A 24,472-nucleotide genomic window follows, 5' to 3' on the forward strand; every position below is an offset into this window, starting at 1 on the left:
AACAAGGATAGACCAACATGACAAGAAAACCACAAAACACAGACAGAGTTGGATCGAGATAAAGTAACTATTGGGGGTAACCTCATTATCCTCAATGCTGTCTGACAGGATGTGGAGGAGCATAAGGGCTTTACTAAGGCACACTCCCCTGTCCAATTACCTTCCAGGCGGGTCCTCCACCTCATGTCTCCACAAAGCCAGTAAACGTCTCCTAAGGACTGGACCTAATTCTACTTCCATTCCCCTCCTGTTGTACCGTAGGAAGAGCGATACCCGTTAGTGAGTTCCTCAAAAATCTCCCTCCACCCTGCCCATTTGTCTGGCAGGTGTAGTTTCCAGGGTAGTCAGTAATACTCTCTCTGGTGCAAAACACTTAAGTAGTTATAGAGTATTCCTTCTTCCACTTCTCCCTTTTTAGCGTGCCACTAAGTCTCTCCACCTTTCCACTACTCTAAGGATGGTAGAGTGTGTAAAAGGCCAGGGATACACCCAGAGCAGACATGATGTCACATTATTTCACCTATGAAGTGTGTACCTTCGTTTAACTCATTCACTTCCGGTACCCTGTATCTGCAGATTACCTCATTCATGAGCTTCTGTGAGGTTACCTGCTCATTTACCTTAGTATCAGGGTGGGCCTCCAACCTGAAAAAGACTCCAGCAACAACAAGCACATGTTCATACTCCCCAACAGGTGTGAGCTGAATGTGGTCAAATTGGCAATCTCTGAAATGGGTAGAGTGGTCCAGGCAAGTGTTATATGGCCACCTTACTTCTGTCCTGACTCGCATATGGCAAAGATCATGCAAACTGGACAAATGATGCAGCAACTACAGAGAACCCAGGTGCCACCCATTCTCATTCAGTGTCGACGTCATTGCTGCTTTTGATTCTGTGTACCAGTTGGGCCATCATGGGGGACAGGGACCTCTGTAGGCAAGTTCTGCTGACTGTTTGCCATACGCCGTCCTGTTCTGTTGCTCCCGTCTTTTAGCCCATTTTGCTTTCCTTCCTCGTTGGCTTGTAACTGTAAAGTCCTTGGCATATCAATGTCCAAAGTTTTATCAATGTCCAAAGTTTTGTCAATGTCCAAAGTTTTTGCCACTGACTCATGCTGTCAGTATCTTTTCTTCTTTCTTCCACGGCTTGAGGGCCACTGCCTTTGCTGTGCTGTCGGCGAGGATGTCGACTCTCGCTTCTCCATTGTAGGAATCGGTGTGAGCTTTCCATTGCCAGGTAGTAGTAGTAGTAGGGCCTCCATGAGACTCTGCACCGCTGCACCATTCTTAATTGGCTGTCCTACTGAGATAAGAAGCTGTCTGGCCTTCCATATTGGGCCGTAATCATGAGCTATGCCAAATGCTTACCAGGAGTCAGTGTAAAGGGTTGCCGTCTTACCTTCTACCACTCTACACGCCTCAGTGAGGGCCTTCGGTTCCGCTTCTTGCACTGAGACATGCGGAGGCAGAGCTTCTGCGTTTAGGACATCTTGTTGTGTGACCTCTGCATATCTGGTTCGGAGTCATCAATCCTCACCCTGGTACCATCTACAAAAGAAAACTCAAAATATGCATTATTAACAGTGGTTCTAATTCAAAGGTTGTGGGTTCTAATAACAGTTTTTTTTATCAGAATCTTGTTGCAAAGAATTTAAAAAATTTAAAAAATATCTGATCTGCCATACTCAGATCACCTATGCCTCCCCTCCCCCGTTTGAAACGGAATACCCGATTAAAAGAAGAGTAGCCAGGTTCAAGGTAGTACAACATCGGAAAGAAATATGGGAGGCATGGAAAGAGCACATTGTAGCCGGATCTAATAGGCCAGAGATAAGTGCTTGGGTTGCACTTGCATGAGTATGTTCTGGGTGTCATTTGGGGTGAGGACCACTAGGGGGTAGTCCAATACCAACTTAGAAGATTTGTCAACCATTGCTTGTACTGCTGCCACCGCACAAACACATGAGGGAGCTCCTCGAGTCACTGTATCCAACCTCATGGAGTAGTATCCCAGTGGCCGTGGTTGTCCTCCGTGCTTTTGTGTCAATACTGTTGTATGGGCGGCGGTATGAAACAAGGCCCAGAAAGGTGCGGAATTTGGCAACAGATGTAAGTACAGGTATGGCCTGGCCAGGAGAACAACCTTTCTTGCAGAACTTGGTTAGTCTTTGGAGGCCTCTTCTTCTGCTTTTTTCTTTTCTTCTTTTAACTCCTTGTAACGCCATCTTGGAATCTGTAAGTAAGTATTGTCTCTCATGCTGCTGTGCCTCCTTACCTTATCAGGATAGAATGTTTGGCGCAGGGGCCTTGCTGATGCGAACCTTTGGGATTATGAGTCCTGGCCTCACACTGCTTCTTAGTAAGTTTAATGGTAAAAGACTGTTTCTTCTAGCAGCTTTCACATCAGTCATTTGTGATAAATGTGGTTGAAGACTAGCTCTTCTCTCCTTTTTCTTGGAAACTACAGTAACACACGAGTTATTAAAAAGTTTTTCATGGGTCTTTGTGTGTTTTTTGTCGGAAGCTTTTAATTTGTTTGCTCTCTGTTTTCTTAGGATCTCCTGCACAGAGTATCTATGTTTCCCAACACATGGGGGGCTATCTGGACACACTGTTCTGCAACTAACTGCAACAAACAGACTGTTCATGCTTGTTGTGATTTTGACCATGTGATCAAGCACACCATCCTCCTCAGGATCATTATAATAGTTAAAATTAAATGCTGATTTCATACAGTCTGACATTTTCTGTACACATGTTTTTGGTTCTGCAGCCTTGGCAAGAAGTTCTTTCATTTTAGGCCATTCCATTTGGAACTGATGACTAAATTGCTCCGGAGACGGCCTATCTAAGAGTTTCTGCATAAGATAGGTTACATCATATCTCCCTGTAAATCTTGCCCATTCCCTAGAGGTGAACTGACGACTTGGATCCACTGCTTGAATATCAGCACCCGCTAACATCAATGCTTGGACACATTCTGTTCTGCCTTGAATTGACGCTTTCATTAATGCTGTGAATCCATGAACATTTATCTTCTCGAGGTCCAGGTCAGGATAATAATTCAGCAAATAGTTTGTGATTGTTATGTCCTGCTTGTGCCGCTGTTATGAGAGCAGTATTTCCTTCATTGTCTTGCCAGTTCACATCAACATAAGGGCATTGTGATAGAGCTATTACAATATCCACATAACCTTGATAACATGCAACAAGAAGTCCAGTTCTGTTGTTTTTGTCTGTCTCCCCAACTTCCTCATTAGTCAAGCCTTGGCGCATAAGAGCTTTTAAAATAATCACATTATTGCTGCTGCATGCTTTAAACAGAGTCAGCGGTTCAAGACTTGCTAGGCTCTCCAAACTGTTATAACTAAGACTGTCAAGTTCTCCATTTTCAAACTCCTCTTCTTCTTCAATTTCTTCACTGTGCTGCCAATAACCACCAGTCTCACAATCTGGTGGATAAAAGGAGTCATCTGAAGCAATGCTTCGAACATCAGAAAACTCATCATATTCTTCACATTCTTCACCAGCAATTAATTTGGAATTGCATGTGGTAATACAATTCTCCAAAGTGGGAACAGCTGCAAGAAGCTGTAGTAGAGGGCCCCCCGTACCCCGCTATGCAAGGCTATCTTGTTCTTCATTAATATTGTCATCCTTTTCCTCCAGTTCCTGTTTTTCCTTTGCTAGGTCAGTTGAATTGTTCTCTTCTACAATTGTAGGCACCCCTGACTTTCGCTTTGCAGTCTTTGCTTCTCCCTCTATGTTCTGTGTCCCAGATAAAAGAACCATTTATATTTAGGAATGGAAGATGATCCACTTCAGTATAACAACCTCATATTAAAGCATGCAGAAGCTTCATAAAATAACTCAAACTAGACGTACATTTCTTTTAGATAAAGATGTAAATACTTTTTATGCAGCAAAGGCATAACATGTAACAGGTCCTTAGCAGCTGCCTTGAATGGAGGAAAAGACATTTGGAGAAGTCCATCTCCTTAATCCTATCATCATTTCTGAGAAAATTGAGAATCCAGCTTAGCATGTTGACATCAGAGCACATTTAAATAGAGATTTAAATTGGAGATGTGCATCTGTTGATGTTAGGTCCTGCAAAACAGAAAGATAGGCATGCAAAACTAACAGGTGAGAATCTTTATTGTTTCAAATTCTGATAACTCTAATTATGCTTAGTTTCACGCATTTTAGCAGCTTTTTGTAGCGATTCATCATGCGTATCTCTAACCAAAGATAGAAATGGATTCAAAAGATATTGGAAAATATAAAAGAAGGACCTAGTAATATAGCATGTTAGGTTGAAAAAAGACTTAATGTCTGTCCAGTTCAGCCTATTATCCCCGATGTTGATCCAGAGGAAGACAAAACATCCAAATGAAGTAGAAGCTAATTCTCCTTATTTAAGGAAAAAATACCTTCTCAACTCCAAGTCTAGCAATTGTAATCAATCTCTGAATCCACAAGCCTTCTGAAGTATTTAGTGATTATAACATGCATTATTGTAACACTCGAGAAAGGCGTCCACGCCCCTTTTGGACTCTTTTACCAAATTTGCCATCCCTGTGTCCTCAGACAAAGACTTCTATAGTCTCACTGCTCTTACAGTGGAGAGCCCCATCCATGTTGGTGCAGAAACCTTCTTTCCTCTAGATGCAGATGGGGGCCCCTTATTATAGTCACAGTCCTGGGTATAATAGATGATGGGAGAGATATCAGGACTAACTCCCTCATATATCTGTACATATTTATTAGAACACCCCCTTGTTACAGTCCTGGGTATAAATAGATGATGGGAAAGATCTCGGTACTGACCCCTGATATATGTATACATAGTTATTAGAACACCCCCTTGTTACAGTCCTGGGTATAAATAGATGATGGAAGAGATCTCTGTACTGACCCCTGATATATCTATACATAGTTATTAGAGCGCCCCCTTGTTACAGTCCTGGGTATAATAGATGATGCGAGAGATCTCTGTACTGACTTCTGATATATTATACATAGTTATTAGAGTGACCCCTTGTTACAGTCCTGGGTATAGTAGATGATGCGAGAGATCTCTGTACTGACTTCTGATATTTTATACATAGTTATTAGAGCGCCCCTTTGTTACAGTCCTGGGTATAAATATATGATGTGAGAGATCTCTGTACTGACCCCTGATATATCTATACATAGTTATTAGAGCGCCCCCGTACGGGCCACCAACTGTCGTGGATTTCCTTTTGCGTCCAACGACTTACTCAATTAGGAATATTTACACCCTTCCAGATTAATTAGGAATTGATTATGCGCATAAGAAGATTTCACACTGACACAGGTTCAGCATGTATAAGCTTCCTCAATTCTGCTTTATTGTTGGGCGCGCAGCCTCTTTTAAAGAGTTTAACATATCTGCCCATCTGGGCAGGTCAAAGATTACATAGATACAACGTATTGTTTAATTATTGGATAAGCATCTTGAAATTCTTCCATCCTCCGGTCATCTGTTATTGGCCATCATGTGGTAGCAGGACGAGATGAGTGGGTCGTCTTGGACCCACGTGTGGTTCCTCCGATATGATTGGATATTACAGCTTGAACTATTAATTGTATAAATTTCCCGTGTTATTTGCATAAGTTTCCAGTAAAACTGCTTGGGTTATTATTGCGGTAGCTGCTTCAGACTTTGTTTTTTTTTTTGTCTGACTTTACTTCTTCTAAAGTTACAAAGCACACGGAGAAAATATAGCATGTTTTTGCTAAATACTAGCTTGTCAGCAGAGTTTAGAGAATAGAAGTTTCATTAAAGGAAGTAGATACATGAAAGAATATATATCTATATTTGTATCAGAAGAGCGGGCAATGGAAAAGTACTGTCATTTAGTATACAGAACGCTAAACATATAAAAACAGGTTCACTGTCCACTACACAGCTCCACAACCCAAAATATAGATATATTGGGTTTCCAGTACACAGGAAGACCTAGAGAACCGTAATAGACGTAATAATGTACGTATAAAAGGACTTCCAGAGTCTTGGGCCGCAGAAGCTCTAGACAAAGTCGCAATGAAGATTTTTGCCTCCTTACTAGGAGCGGATAGAGCGACTTCTATCATCGTCGAACGTATACACAGAGCGTTGAGACCGCCTCCAACCAATACCGATCCTCCCAGGGACATAATTTGCAAATTACTGTCCTTTCAAGACGCGTTGGAAGTTTTAAGAGCAGCAAGAAACTGCAAAGATTTACAATATGAAGGTGCCCCTATTCAAATTTGTCAAGATCTGGCTCCATCTACACTGATGAAACGGTGTGCGCTACGCCCTCTTCTTGATGCCCCAAGATCGAAAAGCATAAAATATGCTTGGCTGTTCCCTTTCGACCTGGGTTTCAGCTATAAGGCAAGCGCTTCAATATTCACTCTCCCGATGACCTCCAGAGCTGCTGGCAACACCTGGAAATCGAGCCAATAGACTTACCCTGCTGGTTACCTTTGCCGGACCTGCCAAAGTTCACCCAGCTACCCACACCGGAGATGTGGCAATTGGTCAGAAATCCGAAATCACCAAAAAACAAAAAGAAGAAGAGCAGAGAGGAGGCCATATTGAGTGACACTTGAAACAATGGACGCTGATCCTCCTCCTAACCAGTCTTGACCAGTTGGGCATTATTTCCAGTTGGCTACCGAATTGGAATCTGTCCTTTAGGACAGTCCACAGTTGGACCTTTTATCCAGTTATTTTATATTGTTAAATAATAAGTGAAGCCACACACCTTTTACTATTCCAAATTTTTTGATCATAGTAATCCTGTTCTCTTTGGGCATACAAAAGATGATACAGAAATACCTATTATATGGGAAGCCCATAAGGCTTTCACAAGAGGTCTCTTAATAGCATTAGGGATGAAAGTGAAAAAACAACATCAGAAAGAAATCAACAGTAAGCTTAACCAAATAGTGAAGCTTGAACAAACAGTCAAAATTTCTCATTCTAAAAACAATTTAAAGGAATTAATATCCCTGAGATGTGAACTAAAAAACTGCTTAGAAGCTAGGTACGACAAAAGACCCTTGTACTTTAAGCATACAGTATATGCGCATGGAAATAAAGGTAGTAGGTTTATGACTGCCTTACTCAAAAAGGCACGCGCCAGAAACCATATCTCAGCAATAAAGACACAGGCAGATAAAGTTGTATCCTCTACTTCAGAAATAGCTAATGAATTTCAAAAATTCTATTCAAGACTGTATGACTTGAGTGGCCATGGCGGTAACCTTGCCTCACAAAAAGCCTCACAAAAAACAAGAGATGAAATAGATAATTACTTAAATACTCTTAATCTTCCCAAACTAAACGAAATAGAAGCTAACAAATTAATGACCCCGGTTACTTGTGCAGAAATAGAAAACATACTTGGTTCATGCCCGGCGGGAAGAGTCCCGGCCCAGATGGCCTATCCACAGCTTATAATAAATCTTTCCGAGAAATACTGACCCCCCTGCCTCAGAGACCTATGTAATGCCTTATCGCAAGGTAAATCTCTCCCCAAACAATCTTTAGAAGCCCACATTACACTGCTACATAAGGAAGGGAAAAACCCTGAACTATGTGGCAGCTATAGGCCAATTTCATTAATAAACTTAGACGTTAAAATTTGGGCTAAGTTACTGGCCAAACGGCTAGAAGACTTTATCCCTATACTGATTAATAAGGAACAAGCAGGAATTGTCAAGGGGAGGGAGGGAAGGGACAACTGTCTCCGACTATTACATATAGCAAGATATGCCCAATCCCAAAACATCCCTCTGGCTTTTCTAGGGACCGATGCGTTCGATAGGGTGAGCTGGACTTATCTAGAAGCAGCCCTCAGACAATTCAATTTAACCCCCCCACCCCCCATTCCCCCTTCATTGCTTCAATTTTTTTCACTTTACTCTAAACCGTATGCAAGACAGAAAATTATTGAAATATTATCCTCCCCATTTGACATACGCAAGGGAACCCATCAGGGTTGCCCTCTCTCTCCTTCCCTCTTTATTCTCGCACTAGAGCCCTTCCTCCAGAGGGTGAGACAGGATCCACCGATAAAAGGCCTGAGAGTAGGCTCCTTCTACATATCTGCTGCAGCTTTTGCGGACGACATTATGTTTGTCGTTACCGAACCAGAGAGTGGGATCCCTAGACTTGCCTCGCTTCTGGAAGAATTTGGTTCCTTATCAAATTTTAAAGTAAACTTCTCAAAATCCACAATCCTGAACATTTCTATCCCAGAATCACGATGCAGCCCCCTAAAGTCCAGCTCACCCTTCACTTGGTCTAACTCTTTTATTGATTACCTAGGTATCAAGCTCACCAAGAAACCTGAAGATTTGTATATGCATGATTTCCATCCTCTGATAACCAAGGTCAAGGATATACTCCATTCATATGATTTGCCTTCCATCTCTTGGTTTGGCAGGAAAAATATTCTAAAATCCAATATACTCCCGTCAATCTTATATAAACTTCGTATGCTCCTGATTTGTCTCCCAAAATCTTTCTTTAAAGTCCTCAAGAGAGCTTTCACGGATTACGTTTGGAGGCATAAGAGGCCACGACTGGCCTACGGCCTTATGATAAAACAGCGTTATGAGGGCGGAATGGACCTTCCCTGCATTGAAGATTTCTATAAAGCGGTGCAACTAAATTATTGGATGGAGCTCATTTAGCCCGTAAGAGACCCATCCTTATTGTTATTGGCTGAAGGAACGTATGGAGAATCCTCGGTGGAGGTCCTCTGGTTCCCCCCCCAAAGCGAGGTCTAAGAGGTACAACCTTGACCTGCTTCTCTGAGGCCCCTGCGAGACCTTGGGCGAACTTGGGAATTTTCTGGCCCGGAACCCCTCCCCAGCAATGCCTTTACGCGTAATATGTAGGTTGCTTAAGATCCCTTCTAGAGATGAGCGAATATACTCGTTTTGAGTAATTACTCGATCGAGCACCGCGATTTTCGAGTACTTCCGTACTCGGGTGAAAAGATTCGGGGGACGCCGGGGGGCGGGGGGAGGCGTGGCGGAGCAGGGGGTAGCAGCGGGGAACAAAGGGGAGCCCTCTCTCTCTCCCTCTCCCCCCCACTCCCCGCTGCAAACCCCCCACTCACCCACGGCGCCCCCCTTCAAATCTGACGACAGCCAGTATTTGGAAGAGATTCAAGGGAATCTCAGTAGGAGATCTTCAGGCTCAAGCTCATAAAAAACCTCCAGAGGTTTTGCAGACCCTTCTCCCCCAGCATAGCTTCTCCGTCCTACAAAAAGCGCATGTTATTAATGCTATCAAGGGGTTCCTGAACACCTCTAAGTCAACTAGACCTAGGACTACATTTGAAGGGGTCCTGGGAGAGAAAGTCTCGGGACAGAGGAAACTAGCAAACCTAAAGAGACGCTTCATTTCTCCAACTATTCCCACAAAAGCAGCCTTTCTGCTCTCTTGGGAGAGTGAACTGAATATTTCACTCTCTTCAGAGGAAACTCAAGTTATCATGAAAACAACTTTTGGTCTTTCCCCTTGCATCTTACTACAGGAGAGCCATTAGAAGCTGTTAGTAAGATGGTACAAAACACCGCAATGGCTGCACGCTTATAAATTAGCACCACACAATAAATGCTGGAGATGCAACTCTGACATAGGCTCCTACTTGCATACCTGGTGGGAATGCTCGGTCATAGCCCCTTTCTGAAGAGAGGTAGAAAAAGCGCTACAAGGTCTTTCTCCAAATCTAGTGCTGACAGCGGATATTATCTTCCTTTGGAGGCCTTCAGCAAATTTTCAACCACTAAAAAACAAACTGATTGCGCTTCTAATAGACGCAGCAAAAGCCCTAATCCCCTTGCTATGGATACAGAAGACTCCTCCCTCATTAAGTTAATGGAAAGAAAAAGTGGACCTGATTTGTAATCTTGAGGAACTGTCGAGTTGGTCCAAAGGTGACCATGATTGATTTGTGCAAATATGGAGCCCCTGGCGTTCCCTTAAATGAGGGCAAATAAGGAGGAAGACGAGTAACAGTGTTAATACCATACCAATATCAATCTATTCAACACATATCTTCACAACAACAGACTTCAACTAGGAGAGTCGGGTTATAGCTCAGAATGAGGATGTGACCTGATGTGACCTGCAACCCTGGACAGGGAACGGAGGGTGGGGAGTGGCGAACGGAAGATGTAGAACTGAGAAACACCCCCCCCCCTCTTTCGCTCTCCCACCTCACCCCTCTTCCCTCTCACCCCTTCTGTCTACCCCCCCATGTATACATTTTTTTTTCATGTTTCTTTTTTAATGTCGCCTTGATTAAACAAGACAGAGGTATTTAGGAGAGCGACCAACATCCTATGCAAGAACTACTGTTCAATGTTTAGTTTCTGTATATATGGCTATTAGTAATGAAGGATCCACATCACCTGCCATACCTTCCCCTTTTACTAATGTGATCCATTACTGCATGTTCTGTATTACTTTATGGAAAAAAACTAAATAAAAATCTTGGATTAAAAAAAAAAAAAGAATTTGCGGGTCCACATGGTAGACCTTTATTAGAAGCAGAGCAATGTAAGCAGGTCTTGTCATGGATCACAGATAACGTGTCCAGCAATGTATCGAACCCCCAGTCTTCTACACAGTCCACTACTCCCAGCCTAGGGACTGCAACTCTAAATACTCTGGCTGCTCCTCCTTACTCCCAGCCAGGTCACTCCAGGAAAATGACAGATTCTGAGCAGGGAGACTCCCAGGAACTATTCTCGGGTCCCTGCCCTGAGTGGGAAAAAACGGTTCCTCTCTCACCAGAGGAGTTTGTCGTGACTGATGCCCAACCTTTGGAAAGTTCCCCAAGTACGGGTGATGAGGCTGGGGACTTCCAGCAACTGTCTCAAGAGCTTTTTGTGGATGAGGATGATGAGACACAGTTGTCTGTCAATGAGGTAGTAGTAAGGGCAGTAAGTCCGAGGGAGGAGCGCACAGAGGATTCGGAGGAAGAGCTGTTTGATGATGATGATGATGTGACTGACCCCACCTGGATTGCTTAGCCTACTGAGGACAGGGTTTCAGAGGGGGAGGCAAGTGCAGCAGCAGGACAGGTTGGAAGAGGCAGTGGGGTGGCCAGGCGGAGAGGCAGGGCCAGAGCAAAGAATCCCCCAACTGTTTCCCACAGCACCCCCTTGCGGCAAGCCTCGATGCAGAGGGTTAGGTGTTCAAAGGTGTGGATGTTTTTCAGTGAGAGCACGGACGACCGACGAACAGTGGTGTGCAACCTGTACTGTACCAAGATCAGCAGGGAAGCCTCCACTACCAGCCTCACCACCACCAGCATGCGCAGGCATATGATGGCCAAGCACCCAACAAGGTGGGATAAAGACCATTCACCGCCTCCGGGTCACACCACCACCTCTTTCCCTTTGCCACAACCTGCCACACAGATCCAATCCCCCTCCTAGGATGCAGACCAAGCGCCTTCCACCCTGCACCCACACCCTCACCTCCACCGTCCCCCACGCCATCCAGCAATGTCTCTCAGCGCAGCGTTCAGCTGTCGCTAACACAAGCGTTGGAGCAAAAGCAGAAATACGTCACCACCCACCCGCATGCACAAACTTTAAACGTGTACATTGTCACAGAGAATTCGGAGGAAGAGCTGCTGGACAATGAGGTGACTGACCCCACCTGGCTTGCTAAGCTTACTGAAGACAGGGTTTCAGAGGGGGAAGCAAGTGCAGCAGCAGGATAGGTTGGAAGAGGCAGTGGGATGGCCAGGGGTAGAGGTAGGGACAGAGCCTGTCTCTTGCCCTGTGCCACAACCTGCCACACAGATCCAATCCCCCTCCCAGGATGCAGACTAAGCGCCTCCCGGCCTGCACCCACACCCTCACCTCCACCGTCCTCCACTCCATCCAGCAATGTCTCTCAGCGCAGCGTTCAAATTACTCAGCCTGGAAATGCTGCCATGCAGGCTTGTGGAAACGGAGGCTTTCAAAAACATGATGGTGGTCCCCCGCTACTCGGTCCCTTATTGCCACTATTTTTCCCAGTGTGCCGTCCTACACCAGCACGTCTCCTGCAACATAAACTGTGCCCTCACCAACGCGGTTACTGGGAAGGTCCGCATAACGACCGACACGTAGACAAGTACTGCTCGGAGGGTGTGCCCGAGTCAGATGGCCGCCCAGCCAGCTACCATGGTCGGACAGGCAGAGAGGGGATTTGGGGACTCCATGGCTCTTCTCCAAAGAGAGGCGGCAGAGGGGCGGCTGCGGTGCATTGATTCCAGTGTGCTCGTCCCCACTCCTTCTCAGCGCTTTGAGAAGTTAGATCAAAGACCGCCAGCTCTCCGCCAGTACTCCAGGACAAAGGCGGGTTGACCTGAACCCCCAGGACGAGAGGAGAGGGACGCTCCTCTTCCACATGCTGCTCCGTGGGACGTCAGGAGCCGGAAGGACCGGCCTACTGCGTCGCGGAGCTCCCGTTGGTAAAGTAGGCGAAGGGGTGCGCCTTCCCCTGTCTGGGATGGGGACAGCTGGATGCTGCGCTGAGAAGAAATTTCAGTACGCCGTGAATACAGGCTCGTGCCTGCGTCCTGGATGGGGGGGGGGGGGGGATTGGACAGCAATGCCAGCATATAACACAAAGGAAGAGGCAGTGGTGTCACCCGCAGCCAGTGATTGGCCTTCATTCCACCTAGTGTGGTTCTTAGCTAAGATGTGCCAGCACGTGTGCCTTGCTGATTATGGTCTGGCCCAACTAAATTGTTAGGGGGGTGACCAACAGGTTCTTTGGCTTAATTGTGCGACCTGGGAGCTTCAGATGAATCCATGCATGCTGCCCCTGCTGTTGCCTATCCATTTCTGTGGTGTTTGCATCACTTTCTGATATTTTCAGGTGAATCACACACCCTCTCCTATGCAGAGCATAGGTTACCTTGAAAAATGCTCGAGTCTCCCATTGACTTCAATGGGGTTCGTTACTGGAAACAAGCTCTCGAGCATTACGAAAGACTCGACTCGAGTAACGAGAACCCGAACATTTTGGTGCTCGCTCATCTCTACTCCCTATCCTTAGTACCCCATCCTAGTCATTCATCATTGGTGGAAAGTCTTCCCCAGCCTGGCCCCAGTGGGATTTGACGACCATTCTGTGGAGGAGTTTTTTTCATGAATAGTGAAATATTTTGTCTCGCTGTTTCATTAGAGACGTTTGCTAAGAACCACATTTTTATTAACATTATATTACTGTACTTTTTTACATTTGTGAGCTATAAACAAGTTTCCAATACTATGCTGTAGTACTTTATTTTTTTCTGACAGGGTAACCAGCTGCATGTGTGCATAATAGGCCTTGCTTTAAAAAAAAAAAAAAAAAAAACTTTTCTGAAAGTATGAAAAACAGTGACCCTGTTACTTGCCAAGGGAAGTAATGTGACAACATAGGTGCAAAAGCCTGGTAAATGTTGGCTATTGCATTGCTTTCAGATGCTGTGCTGGCATGTAGTTTCCCACAATGGCTGAAAGCAATATTGGATCTACCAAAATTAGGGTGCCAATATTACAATACTGTGCTCTCCACCTGGTAATGACACAGCCAGTGCTGTCCTACACATTTCTAAACAGTCAGCTTGTGACACACAACACATGGTTTGCTTAGTACCTGAAAAAAGAGAAATTTGGTTTCACATTGTCTTTATATCACTATTATGATTTAGTGGGCTAGTTGAGAACAATTACTAGATATTTGTTACTAATTTGGCAAACCTCTACACATAGGCTAAGTGTCTAAAGTGACTATAACGAAAAACAAAAGAGGTGCAAGTTTGCCAAATTAGGTTAAGCTTAAAACCCACGTCAAGGGTCCTCGTTGTCTTGCGAGTCCATTACTCAACATCTGCCAATAAATATCCAGCTATAAACAAAAATGGAAGTGCAACCAGCTTCAAAAAATAATACTGTTTGAAAAGAACAGTTCTCTTGGTTACTTGTACGCAGGGAGAGTTGGAGTTGAAGCCACTTCTGAATTCCAACGTGCATAAATGTCCCAGCAATAATTATTAGAGATGAGCGAACACCAAAATGCTCGGGTGTTCGTTATTCGAAACGAACTTCCCCCGATGTTCGAGGGTTCGTTTCGAATAACGAACCCCATTGAAGTCAATGGGCGACCAGAGCATTTTTGTATTTCGCCGATGCTCGCTAAGGTTTTCATGTGTGAAAATCTGGGCAATTCAACAAAGTGATGGGAACGACACAGCAACGGATAGGGCAGGCGAGGGGCTACGTGTTGGGCTGCATCTCAAGTTCACAGGTCCCACTATTAAGCCACAATAGCGGCAAGAGTGGGGCCCCCCCCCTCCCAAAAACTTTTACTTCTGAAAAGCCCTCATTAGCATGGCATACCTTTGCTAAGCACCACACTAGCTACAACAAAGCACAATCACTGCCTGGATGACACTCCGCTGCCACTTCTCCTGGGTTACATGCTGACCAACCGCCCCCCCCCCTCCCCCCCACAGCGCACACCAAAGTGTCCCTGCGCAGCCTTCAGCTGCCCTCATGCCACACCACCCTCATGTCTATTTAGAAGTGCGTCTGCCATGAGGAGGAACCGCAGGCACACACTGCAGAGGGTTGGCACGGCTAGGCAGCGACCCTCTTTAAAAGGGGCGGGGCGATAGCCCACAATGCTGTACAGAAGCAATGAGAAATATAATCCTGTGCCACCGCCATCAGGAGCTGCACACGTGGGCATAGCAATGGGGAACCTATGTGCCACACACTATTCATTCTGTCAAGGTGTCTGCATGCCCCAGTCAGACTGGTAATATGTACCTTAACAGTAACCGCGTTGGTGGTAATGTGGTGGTGACTGCGGACCTAGTAGCGCGGTTGTATTTTGTTGGTTTTCGGAATGTGGCCAGGATTAAGTTGGCCGTGGCGGGGGATGTTTTTGAGGCACTACGTGTCCTCTCCACGTGTCCGTGGTTATATGCACCTTATCAGTAACCGCGTTGGTGGTAATGTGGTGGTGACTGCGGACCTAGTAGCGCGGTTTTATTTTGTTGGTTTACGGAATGTGGCCAGGATTAAGTGGGCCGTGGCGGGGGGATGGTGGGGGGGCTCTCTTGTAGTGTCGGTAAAGGTGAAATTCTTGGACTGCCACCAGACGAACCAATGCAAAGGCATTTGCCAAGAATGTTTTCCCTGTTGGAGGAGGAGGGGGATGTTTTTGAGGCACTACGTGTCCTCTCCATGTGTCCGTGGTTATATGCACCTTAACAGTAACCGCGTTGGTGGGAAATGGCCTCGCCGCCATCATGTCTTTGGGAAGCCTCTGTTTCCACACCCCAGAGACATACCATTAGCAGCGGTATAGGCAGAGCCCATAATTCGTAACATTTCAGCCGTAGCATTAGGACAGGCCCCACTAACATGTCACTAGCAGCATTATAGGAGGAGCGCAGTCTTCGTTCCATGTCAGCAATAGTAGCACTCAAGACAGGCCCCAGTAACAATTCTGAAGCAGCAGTATAGTGGGAGCGCAGTCTTCGTTCCATGTCAGCAATAGTAGCACTCAAGACAGGCCCCAGTAACAATTCTAAAGCAGCAGTATAGTGGGAGCGCAGTCTTAGTTCCATTTCAGTAGCCTTAGTATAGCCAAGGCCCAAGTTACATTTATGTAGCTAAAGTGTAGGCCAACCCCACACACACTTCTGTACCATGAGTGCAGGCGAAGAACATACAAATTGCTATGATTACACTGTAGGTGAGGGCCCCAAAAAATTGGTGTACCAACAGTACTAATGTACCTCAGTAAACATTGGCCATGCCCAACCAAGATGGCAGGTGAAACCCATTAATCGCTTTGGTTAATGTGGCTTAAGTGGTAACTAGGCCTGGAGGCAGCCCAGTTTAACGAACAATTGGTTCAAGTTAAAGTTTCAACGCTTTTAAGAGCATTGAAACATATAAAAACTGTTTCGAAAAATTAGATGAGTGAGCCTTGTGGCCCTAAGAAAAATTGCCCGTTCAGCGTGATTACGTGAGGTTTAAGGAGGAGGAGCAGGAGGAGGAGGAGGAATATTAGACACAGATTGATGAAGCAGAAATGTTCCCGTTTTGGATGGTGAGAGAGAACGTAGCTTCCATCCGCGGGTGCAGCCTACGTATTGCTTACGTATCGCTGCTGTCCGCTGGTGGAGAAGAGAAGTCTGGGGAAATCCAGGCTTTGTTCATCTTGATGAGTGTTAGCCTGTCGGCACTGTCGGTTGACAGGCGGGTACGCTTATCTGTGATGATTCCCCCAGCCGCACTAAACACCCTCTCCGACAAGACGCTAGCCGCAGGACAAGCAAGCACCTCCAGGGCATACAGCGGTAGTTCAGGCCATGTGTCCAGCTTCGACACCCAGTAGTTGTAGGTGGCAGAGGCGTCACGGAGGACGGTCGTGCGATCGGCTACGTACTCCCTCACCATCCTTTTACAGTGCTCCCGCCGACTCAGCCTTGACTGGGGAGCGGTGACACAGTCTTGCTGGGGAGCCATAAAGCTGGCCAGGCCCTTAAAGACTGTTGCACTGCCTGGGATGTACATGCTGCTCGATCTCCGCACCTCCCCTGCTACCTTGCCCTCGGTACTGCGCCTTCTGCCACTAGCGCTGTCGGCTGGGAATTTTACCATCAGCTTGTCCGCAAGGGTCCTGTGGTATAGCAACACTCTCGAACCCCTTTCCTCTTCGGGAATGAGAGTGGGCAGGTTCTCCTTATAGCATGGGTAGAGCAGTGTGTACACCCAGTAATCCGTTGTGGCCAGAATGCGTGCAACGCGAGGGTCACGAGAAAGGCATCCTAACATGAAGTCAGCCATGTGTGCCAGGGTACCTGTACGCAACACATGGCTGTCTTCACTAGGAAGATCACTTTCAGGATCCTCCTCCTCCTCCTCCTCCTCCTCCTCCTCCTCCTCAGGCCATACACGCTGAAAGGATGACAGGCAAGCTGCATCTGTACCCTCAGCAGTGGGCCAAGCTGTCTCTTCCCCCTCCTCCTCATGCTCCTCCCCCTCCTCCTCCTCAGGCCATACACGCTGAAAGGATGACAGGCAATCAGCCGGTGTACCGTCAGCAGCGGGCCAAGCTGTCTCTTCCCCCTCCTCCTCATCCTCCTCATGCTCCTCCTCCTCCTCCTCTACGCGCTGAGAAATAGACAGGAGGGTGCTCTGACTATCCAGCGACATACTGTCTTCCACCGCCCCCGTTTCCGAGCGCAAAGCAGCTGCCTTTATGCTTTGCAGGGAATTTCTCAAGATGCATAGCAGAGGAATGGTGACGCTAATGATTGCAGCATCGCCGCTCACCACCTGGGTAGACTCCTCAAAATTACCAAGGACATGGCAGATGTCTGCCAACCAGGCCCACTCTTCTGAAAAGAATTGAGTAGGCTGACTCCCACTGCGCCGCCCATGTTGGAGTTGGAATTCAACTATAGCTCTACGCTGTTCATAGAGCCTGGCCAACATGTGGAGCGTAGAGTTCCACCGTGTGGGCACGTCGCACAGCAGTCGGTGCACTGGCAGCTTAAAGCGATGTTGCAGGGTGCGCAGGGTGGCAGCGTCCGTGTGGGACTTGCGGAAATGTGCGCAGAGCCGGCGCGCCTTTACGAGCAGGTCTGACAAGCGTGGGTAGCTTTTCAGAAAGCGTTGAACCACCAAATTAAAGACGTGGGCCAGGCATGGCACGTGTGTGAGGCTGCCGAGCTGCAGAGCCGCCACCAGGTTACGGCCGTTGTCACACACGACCATGCCCGGTTGGAGGCTCAGCGGCGCAAGCCAGCGGTCGTACTGCTGTGTCAGACCCTGCAGCAGTTCGTGGGCCGTGTGCCTCTTATCTCCTAAGCTGAGTAGTTTCAGCACGGCCTGCTGACGCTTGCCCACCGCTGTGCTGCCACACCGCGCGACACCGACTGCTGGCGACATGCTGCTGCTAACACATCTTGATTGCGAGACAGAGGTTGCGGAGGAGGAGGAGGAGGAGGAGGGTGCTTTAGTGGAGGAAGCATACACCTCCGCAGATACCACCACCGAGCTGGGGCCCACAATTCTGGGGGTGGGTAGGACGTGAGCGGTCCCAGGCTCTGACTCTGTCCCAGCCTCCACTAAATTCACCCAATGTGCCGTCAGGGAGATGTAGTGGCCCTGCCCGCCTGTGCTTGTCCACGTGTCCGTTGTTAAGTGGACCGTGGCAGTAACCGCGTTGGTGAGGGCGCGTACAATGTTGTGGGAGACGTGGTCGTGCAGGGCTGGGACGGCACATCGGGAAAAGTAGTGGCGACTGGGAACTGAGTAGCGCGGGGCCGCCGCCTCCATGATACTTTTGAAGGACTCCGTTTCCACAACCCTATACGGCAGCATCTCAAGGCTGATGAATTTTGCTATGCGGACGGTTAACGTTTGAGCGTGCGGGTGCGTAGCGGCGTACTTGCGCTTGCGCTCCAACACTTGCGCAAGCGACGGCTGGACGGTGCGCTGAACTACACTGGTGGATGGGGCCGAGGACAGCGGAGGTGAGGGTGTGGGTGCAGGCCAGGAGACGGTAGTGCCTGTGTCCTGAGAGGGGGGTTGCATCTCAGTGGCAGGTTGGGGCACAGGGGGAGAGGCAGGGGTGCAAACCGGAGGCGGTGAACGGCCTTCGTCCCACCTTGTGGGGTGCTTGGCCATCATATGTCTGTGCATGCTGGTGGTGGTGAGGCTGTTGGTGTTGGCTCCCCGGCTGAGCTTTGCGCGACAAAGGTTGCACACCACTGTTCGTCGGTCGTCAGGCGTCTCTGTGAAAAACTGCCAGACCTTAGAGCACCTCGGCCTCTGCGGGGTGGCATGGCGCGAGGGTGCGCTTTGGGAAACAGTTGGTGGATTATTCGGTCTGGCCCTGCCTCTACCCCTGGCCACCGCACTGCCTCTTGCAACCTGCCCTGCTGCTGCCCGTGCCTCCCCCTCTGAAGACCTGTCCTGTGTAGGCGTTGCACACCAGGTGGGGTCAGTCACCTCATCGTCCTGCTGCTCTTCCTCCGAATCCTCTGTGCGCTGCTCCCTCGGACTTACTGCCCTTACTACTACCTCACTGCAAGACAACTGTGTCTCATCGTCATCGTCCTCCTCACACACAGAAAGTTCTTGAGACAGTTGGCCGAAGTCCCCAGCCTCTTCCCCCGGACCCCGGGAACTTTCGAATGGTTGGGCATCAGTGACGATAAACTCCTCTGGTGGGAGAGGAACCACTCCTGCCCAATCTAAGCAGGGGCCCGAGAACAGTTCCTGGGAGTGTTCCCGCTCCTGAGCAGGTGTCATTGTAGTGGAGTGAGGAGGCTGGGAGGAAGGAGGAGCAGCAGACAGAGGATTCGGATTTGCAGCAGTGGACGGCGCAGAACTGCGGGTGGACGATAGGTTGCTCGAAGCACTTTCTGCCATCCAGGACAGGACCTGCTCACACTGCTCATTTTCTAATAACCGTCTCCCGCGTGGACCCATTAATTGGGCGATGAATGTGGGGACGCCAGAAACGTGCCTCTCTCCTAATCGCGCAGCAGTCGGCTGCGACACACCTGGATCAGGAGCTCGGCCTGTGCCCACACCCTGACTTGGCCCTCCGCGTCCTCGGCCGCGTCCACGTCCTCTAGGCCTACCCCTACCCCTCAGCATGCTGTATTACCAGTGATTTGATTTCACAGGCAGGAAATAAATTGGCGCAAGACTGCAGGCCAAATATAATTTTTTCCCTTTTTTTACACCAAAAGGACCCACTGCGTATATTCAATGAATAATCTAAGTTTAATAACTGTGCTGTGTCCCTGCTAATCTGTCACAGAACTTGAGGGTAGCAGAGTTATTAACTCTGGCAGAGCAGGTATTTTTTTCCCAATTAAGGAAAGCAAATGGCGAAGCCAGCAGTAAACCGTAGCTGGGTGCGTCTGATTTTTTAACGTTGTACACGCAGCTCACACGTGTCCACAGCCCTTAGGACGGACAGAGGCAGGACAAATAGATTTCGGTTCCCTTTTTTTACACCAAAAGGACCCACTGTGTATATTCAATGAATAATAACTGTGTTGTGGCCCTGCCTACACAATTCTTTCCCTGTAGTATCAATGGAGGGTGCAATGCTCTGCAGAGGCGATTTTGAGAAAAAAAAAATGCAGCACAGCTAACAGCAGCCTGGACAGTACTGCACACGGTTAAATATGGCCCTAGAAAGGACCGTTGAGGTTCTTGAAGGCTACACTCACTCCTAACACTCTCCCTGCCTATCCAACACTTCTGTCCCTAATGCCGGGTGCAACGCTCTGCAGAGGCGATTTTGAGAAAAAAAAAAAAGGCACTGCTAACAGCAGCCAACACACAGGTATTACTGGCCCTAATAAGGACCTTTGGGGTTCTTGAAGCCTACACTAACTGCTATTTCTCTCCCTACAGCAGCTCCGGTACCAGCAGCACTGTCCCTCATCTAACTCACAAGGCATCTGAGGCGAGCCGCGGGAGGGGCCGACTTTTATGTTCGGGTGACATCTGATCTTCCCAGCCACTCACAGCAGGGGGGTGGTATAGGGCTTGAACGTCACAGGGGGAAGTTGTAATGCCTTCCCTGTCTTTCAATTGGCCAGAAAAGCGCGCCAACGTCTCAGGGAAGGAAGTGAAAGTAACCCGAATACCGCATGGTGTTCGTTACGAATAACAAACATCCCGAACACCCTAATATTCGCACGAATATCAAGCTCGGACGAACACGTTCGCTCATCTCTAATAATTATGCAAAACCACTCAGGCTCTAATTACTGCACCAATTTTGTCAGTGCTAAAGGGCACTGTGGAAAACTCTCTACTTGTTGGTGAGAACCCCGAAGTCACAATTTATGAAACGCCCAGCATTGGTGAGAAGATAATTAAACACCAGCCTCCTGGTGTCCATCTCCCTATGAACAAAGAGACATAAGACATGAAACCTGAGACCAAATTCTCATCCCCCACAATGACAAATGGAGATAACAAGCCAGGAAGAACCCATGGTTCTGGCAAGTATAGCTGGTCGTCACAAAGCTGCTGACTAGAGATGAGCGAACGTGTCCGTTACGGACACATCCGCACCCGGACACCGGCTTTGCCGAACACTGCAGTGTTCGCGCGTAAAGGTCCGGGTGCCGCCGGGGGGCGGGGAGATGCGCGGCGGCGCGGGCGGCAGTAGCGGGGAACAGGGGGGAGCCCTCTCTCCCTCTCCCCCCCACTCCCCGCCGCACCCCCCCGCGCTGCCACGGCGGCCCCCGAACTTTTTCGCCCGAACACTGAAGTGTTCGCAAAGTTCGGTGTTCGGGCGAAAAAGGGGCGGGGCCGAACGTGTTCGCTCATCTCTACTGCTGACTGATTTTGGAAGCCCTGAAAATGAGAGCATACAAAATGCTTCCGTAGGCCCCAATATTTACAAGCAGAAAATGATAGTTACTATCAACAACTGCCAACAACACTACCGGGAAGTACTGCTTATAATTGAAATACTGGGACCTTGTAGAATTTAGGTGGAGTCGCCCACATTCTGGTCGCACAAACATGCATGCTTCATTGTTATTCTGGACGGCATCACACACAATCCTCTCTGCAATATCAGGCTTAACCAGCATTGAGCTACACTGGGTGAAAAGGGGAGACAGCATCCAGTGATATGGGTAACAGATGTTATTTTACAGTGTAATTACTTCCCACACTGTTTCAAAAAAGATTTTGCGTTTTTACTAAACACACTGTTGCAGAGCAAAAATATTACAACATGGAATGATAAAAGCAAATTTATTTACAGGGGCACTGTTATTCCTAGATCTAACATGCTGCACTTGGTACATAATGCAACTAAAGGCCACAGCCGGGACAAAAAAATACATATATATATTTATATATAATTTTTTTTTCCCAGGAAAATGTTGATAAGTCATAGGCTGGGGCCTTCACTACTCCAGGGATGGGGTGGCTTGATAAACTGTACTTAAGGGTATCGCCACTTACACTTCTACAAGAGGTGGGGAGGAGGTGGGTTGAAGAGATATAATAAGTCGGTGGGTCACCTGTCACTTTACCAGAAGTGGTGGTTTGACAAGATATGTTCAAGCTGTACTACTCTTTATTATCAGGGGGTCATATTTTTTCAAGATTACTTCCTTTTCCCCAGCAGATCAGTTTTTCTATTCATTTCATATTTAAACATAATAATAAAACATTTGGGGAAAAACACACAACCTAAAAGTCCAGTGCTGGACGCCATCACTGCAAATATCTCCACCACTACCATGTATTTCCCTCTGGTGCTCAAATAAGCTGGGATCATGGAGATCCAGACACTGCAGAATAGCAGCATGCTGAAGGTGATGTACTTGGCTTCATTAAAACTGTCTGGTAAGGTCCTCACCATGAAAGCTAGAACAAAGCTTACCACTGCCAGGAGCCCCATATAACCCAACATGGAGTAGAAGCAAACATCTGAGCCTTCATTACACTGAATGATGATCTTTCCAGGATAAGACTGAGTGTCAAAGTCCTGGAATGGAGGAAAAAGAGACAACCAGATAACACAGATGACAACTTGTTAAGATGAACACAACAGCACTATGGTATAGGGCAGTTTCACATTCAGCCATTTTCTCCAGGGGCTACCAGGCTTGGTAGACTTAAATGCTACGCAGACCATAACAGTCTTGGCGAGAAGTGAAGAGACGGCTACTGAGAAAAAAATCCCAAAACTGGTTTCCCGGAATCTACAAGTTACGTCACTGGGACAACCTAAAAACAAGAAGATGGAGAGGAAGCTGAGGATGATGGAGACCAGGAGGAGATAACTCAGGTTCCGGTTATTAGCTTTAACAATAGGAGTGTTCCGGTGGGAAATAAATATTCTAAATATGAAGCCGGTCACAAGACATCCAAAGACCGAGACACTGGAAAATATAGAAGCCATTGTGTCATTCTGGTAAGAGATGAATTCCATGACTTTGGGCAGACATCAGTCTCTCTTCTCATTTGGCCATTTATCACTTTGGCATTTAATACAGCTCTCAGCATCTGTAGGAATATTTTATAATATATTTATTGTTATTTATGTTTATCTATCTATCATATTGATCAATCCAACAGGGCTAAAACTAACATTGAGCAGGAGTCTAACTGTTTTGGGACGTTGACTCTTTTGGTGAGGATGTGGACCCTATTAACACTCTCAGAACTGTTAGATGCCCATCCGTGAATGGAATCAGGCAGCTGATCAGCAGTCAAAAGCTTATTGAGCTCAGAGGCACCAACATGTTGATGATACATACCAGGGGTGTAGCTAAAAGCTCAAGGGCCCAGGTGCAAAAGTGCAGCTCGGGTCCCCCCTCCTCTTGTACCCGTACGTATATCTAAACCGTGATGCATACAGCTGCAAAATGAACTTACATATATAAGGTAGACCACTTGGCATAAACTTTCTAAACATGACTCATTTCCTGGACTATGTGAAAATTAGTTTGTAGCCCCTATGCTGTTTTCAGGGTGTTTGTTGCATTTTTGAAACACATCAAAAAAACTCTATGCAGTATTCAAAAACCACGTGTTTCTAAAAAACTGCATACACTATTGAAAAACAGTTGTGGATTTAAACAATACCATGTGCAGGTTTCTGACACGTTTTTTTTAAATTGTATATAAAGTGTGAAATAATATACAGGAGATACCCAGGTCATGCCAGCATGGTCTATATCACTATACACAGGGAGATGTATAACTTATACCAGCTGCTGATTGACTTTCTGACTGACTGACTCACCACTAATTCTCTAACTTCCCGGTGTCATCCAAGCTTGAAATTAGGCACAACCATGTTTTAGGTCGTATATAAAGTAAAGGGGTAACAACTTGATTATTTAGTTCTAAGCACAAAAGTAAATGATCTCCTAGGTTAAGTACCTAATCTAATTCTCTAACTTTCCATTATCGACCAAACATAAAATTTGCCATGACCATTCTTTAGATCCTAAATAGGAAAAATAAAGGGGTTGCAACTTGTTTATTCAATTATAAGTTAAAAAGTAAGTGAGCCTCTGTGTAATGTAACTAATAACACACATCTGTACTGCACAAACTTGAAATTTGCCATAACCATTCTTTAGATCCTAAATAGTAAAAGTAAAAGGGTTGCAACTTGATTATTTAATACTACCCTGTTTTCCTGAAAATAAGACGCGTTTTATATTAATTTTTGCTCCCAAATATGCGCTACGTCTTATTTTCAGGGGGTGTCTTATTTCGCAGCAGCAAATCCGTCTGTGGCCGCTAATCCCTCAATTGGCCAGCTTTGTGGACGAAATTTCTCAGAAATCTCGTCCACATGGGACAGCAAATCTGTCACAGCAAAGCTGGGAGAAGCCTGTGTTGTGGTGCGGATT

At 46.9% G+C, this 24,472-nt stretch overlaps 1 protein-coding gene across 1 annotated transcript; it reads right to left on the reverse strand.

Annotated features, from left to right (window-relative positions):
- Positions 1-2,160: 2,160 nt before the first annotated feature.
- Positions 2,161-23,007, reverse strand: LOC136573581 (ankyrin repeat domain-containing protein 33B-like). The gene is given in 6 exon segments (XM_066574852.1): positions 2,161-2,295; positions 2,297-3,086; positions 3,088-3,339; positions 3,397-3,590; positions 22,342-22,590; positions 22,819-23,007. Coding segments are annotated over 6 exon segments (1,809 nt in total).
- Between the last annotated feature and the right edge of the window lie 1,465 nt (positions 23,008-24,472).

This window comes from Eleutherodactylus coqui, chromosome 7 (assembly GCF_035609145.1).
Source record: "Eleutherodactylus coqui strain aEleCoq1 chromosome 7, aEleCoq1.hap1, whole genome shotgun sequence".
Classification (NCBI taxonomy): Eukaryota; Metazoa; Chordata; class Amphibia; order Anura; family Eleutherodactylidae; genus Eleutherodactylus; species Eleutherodactylus coqui.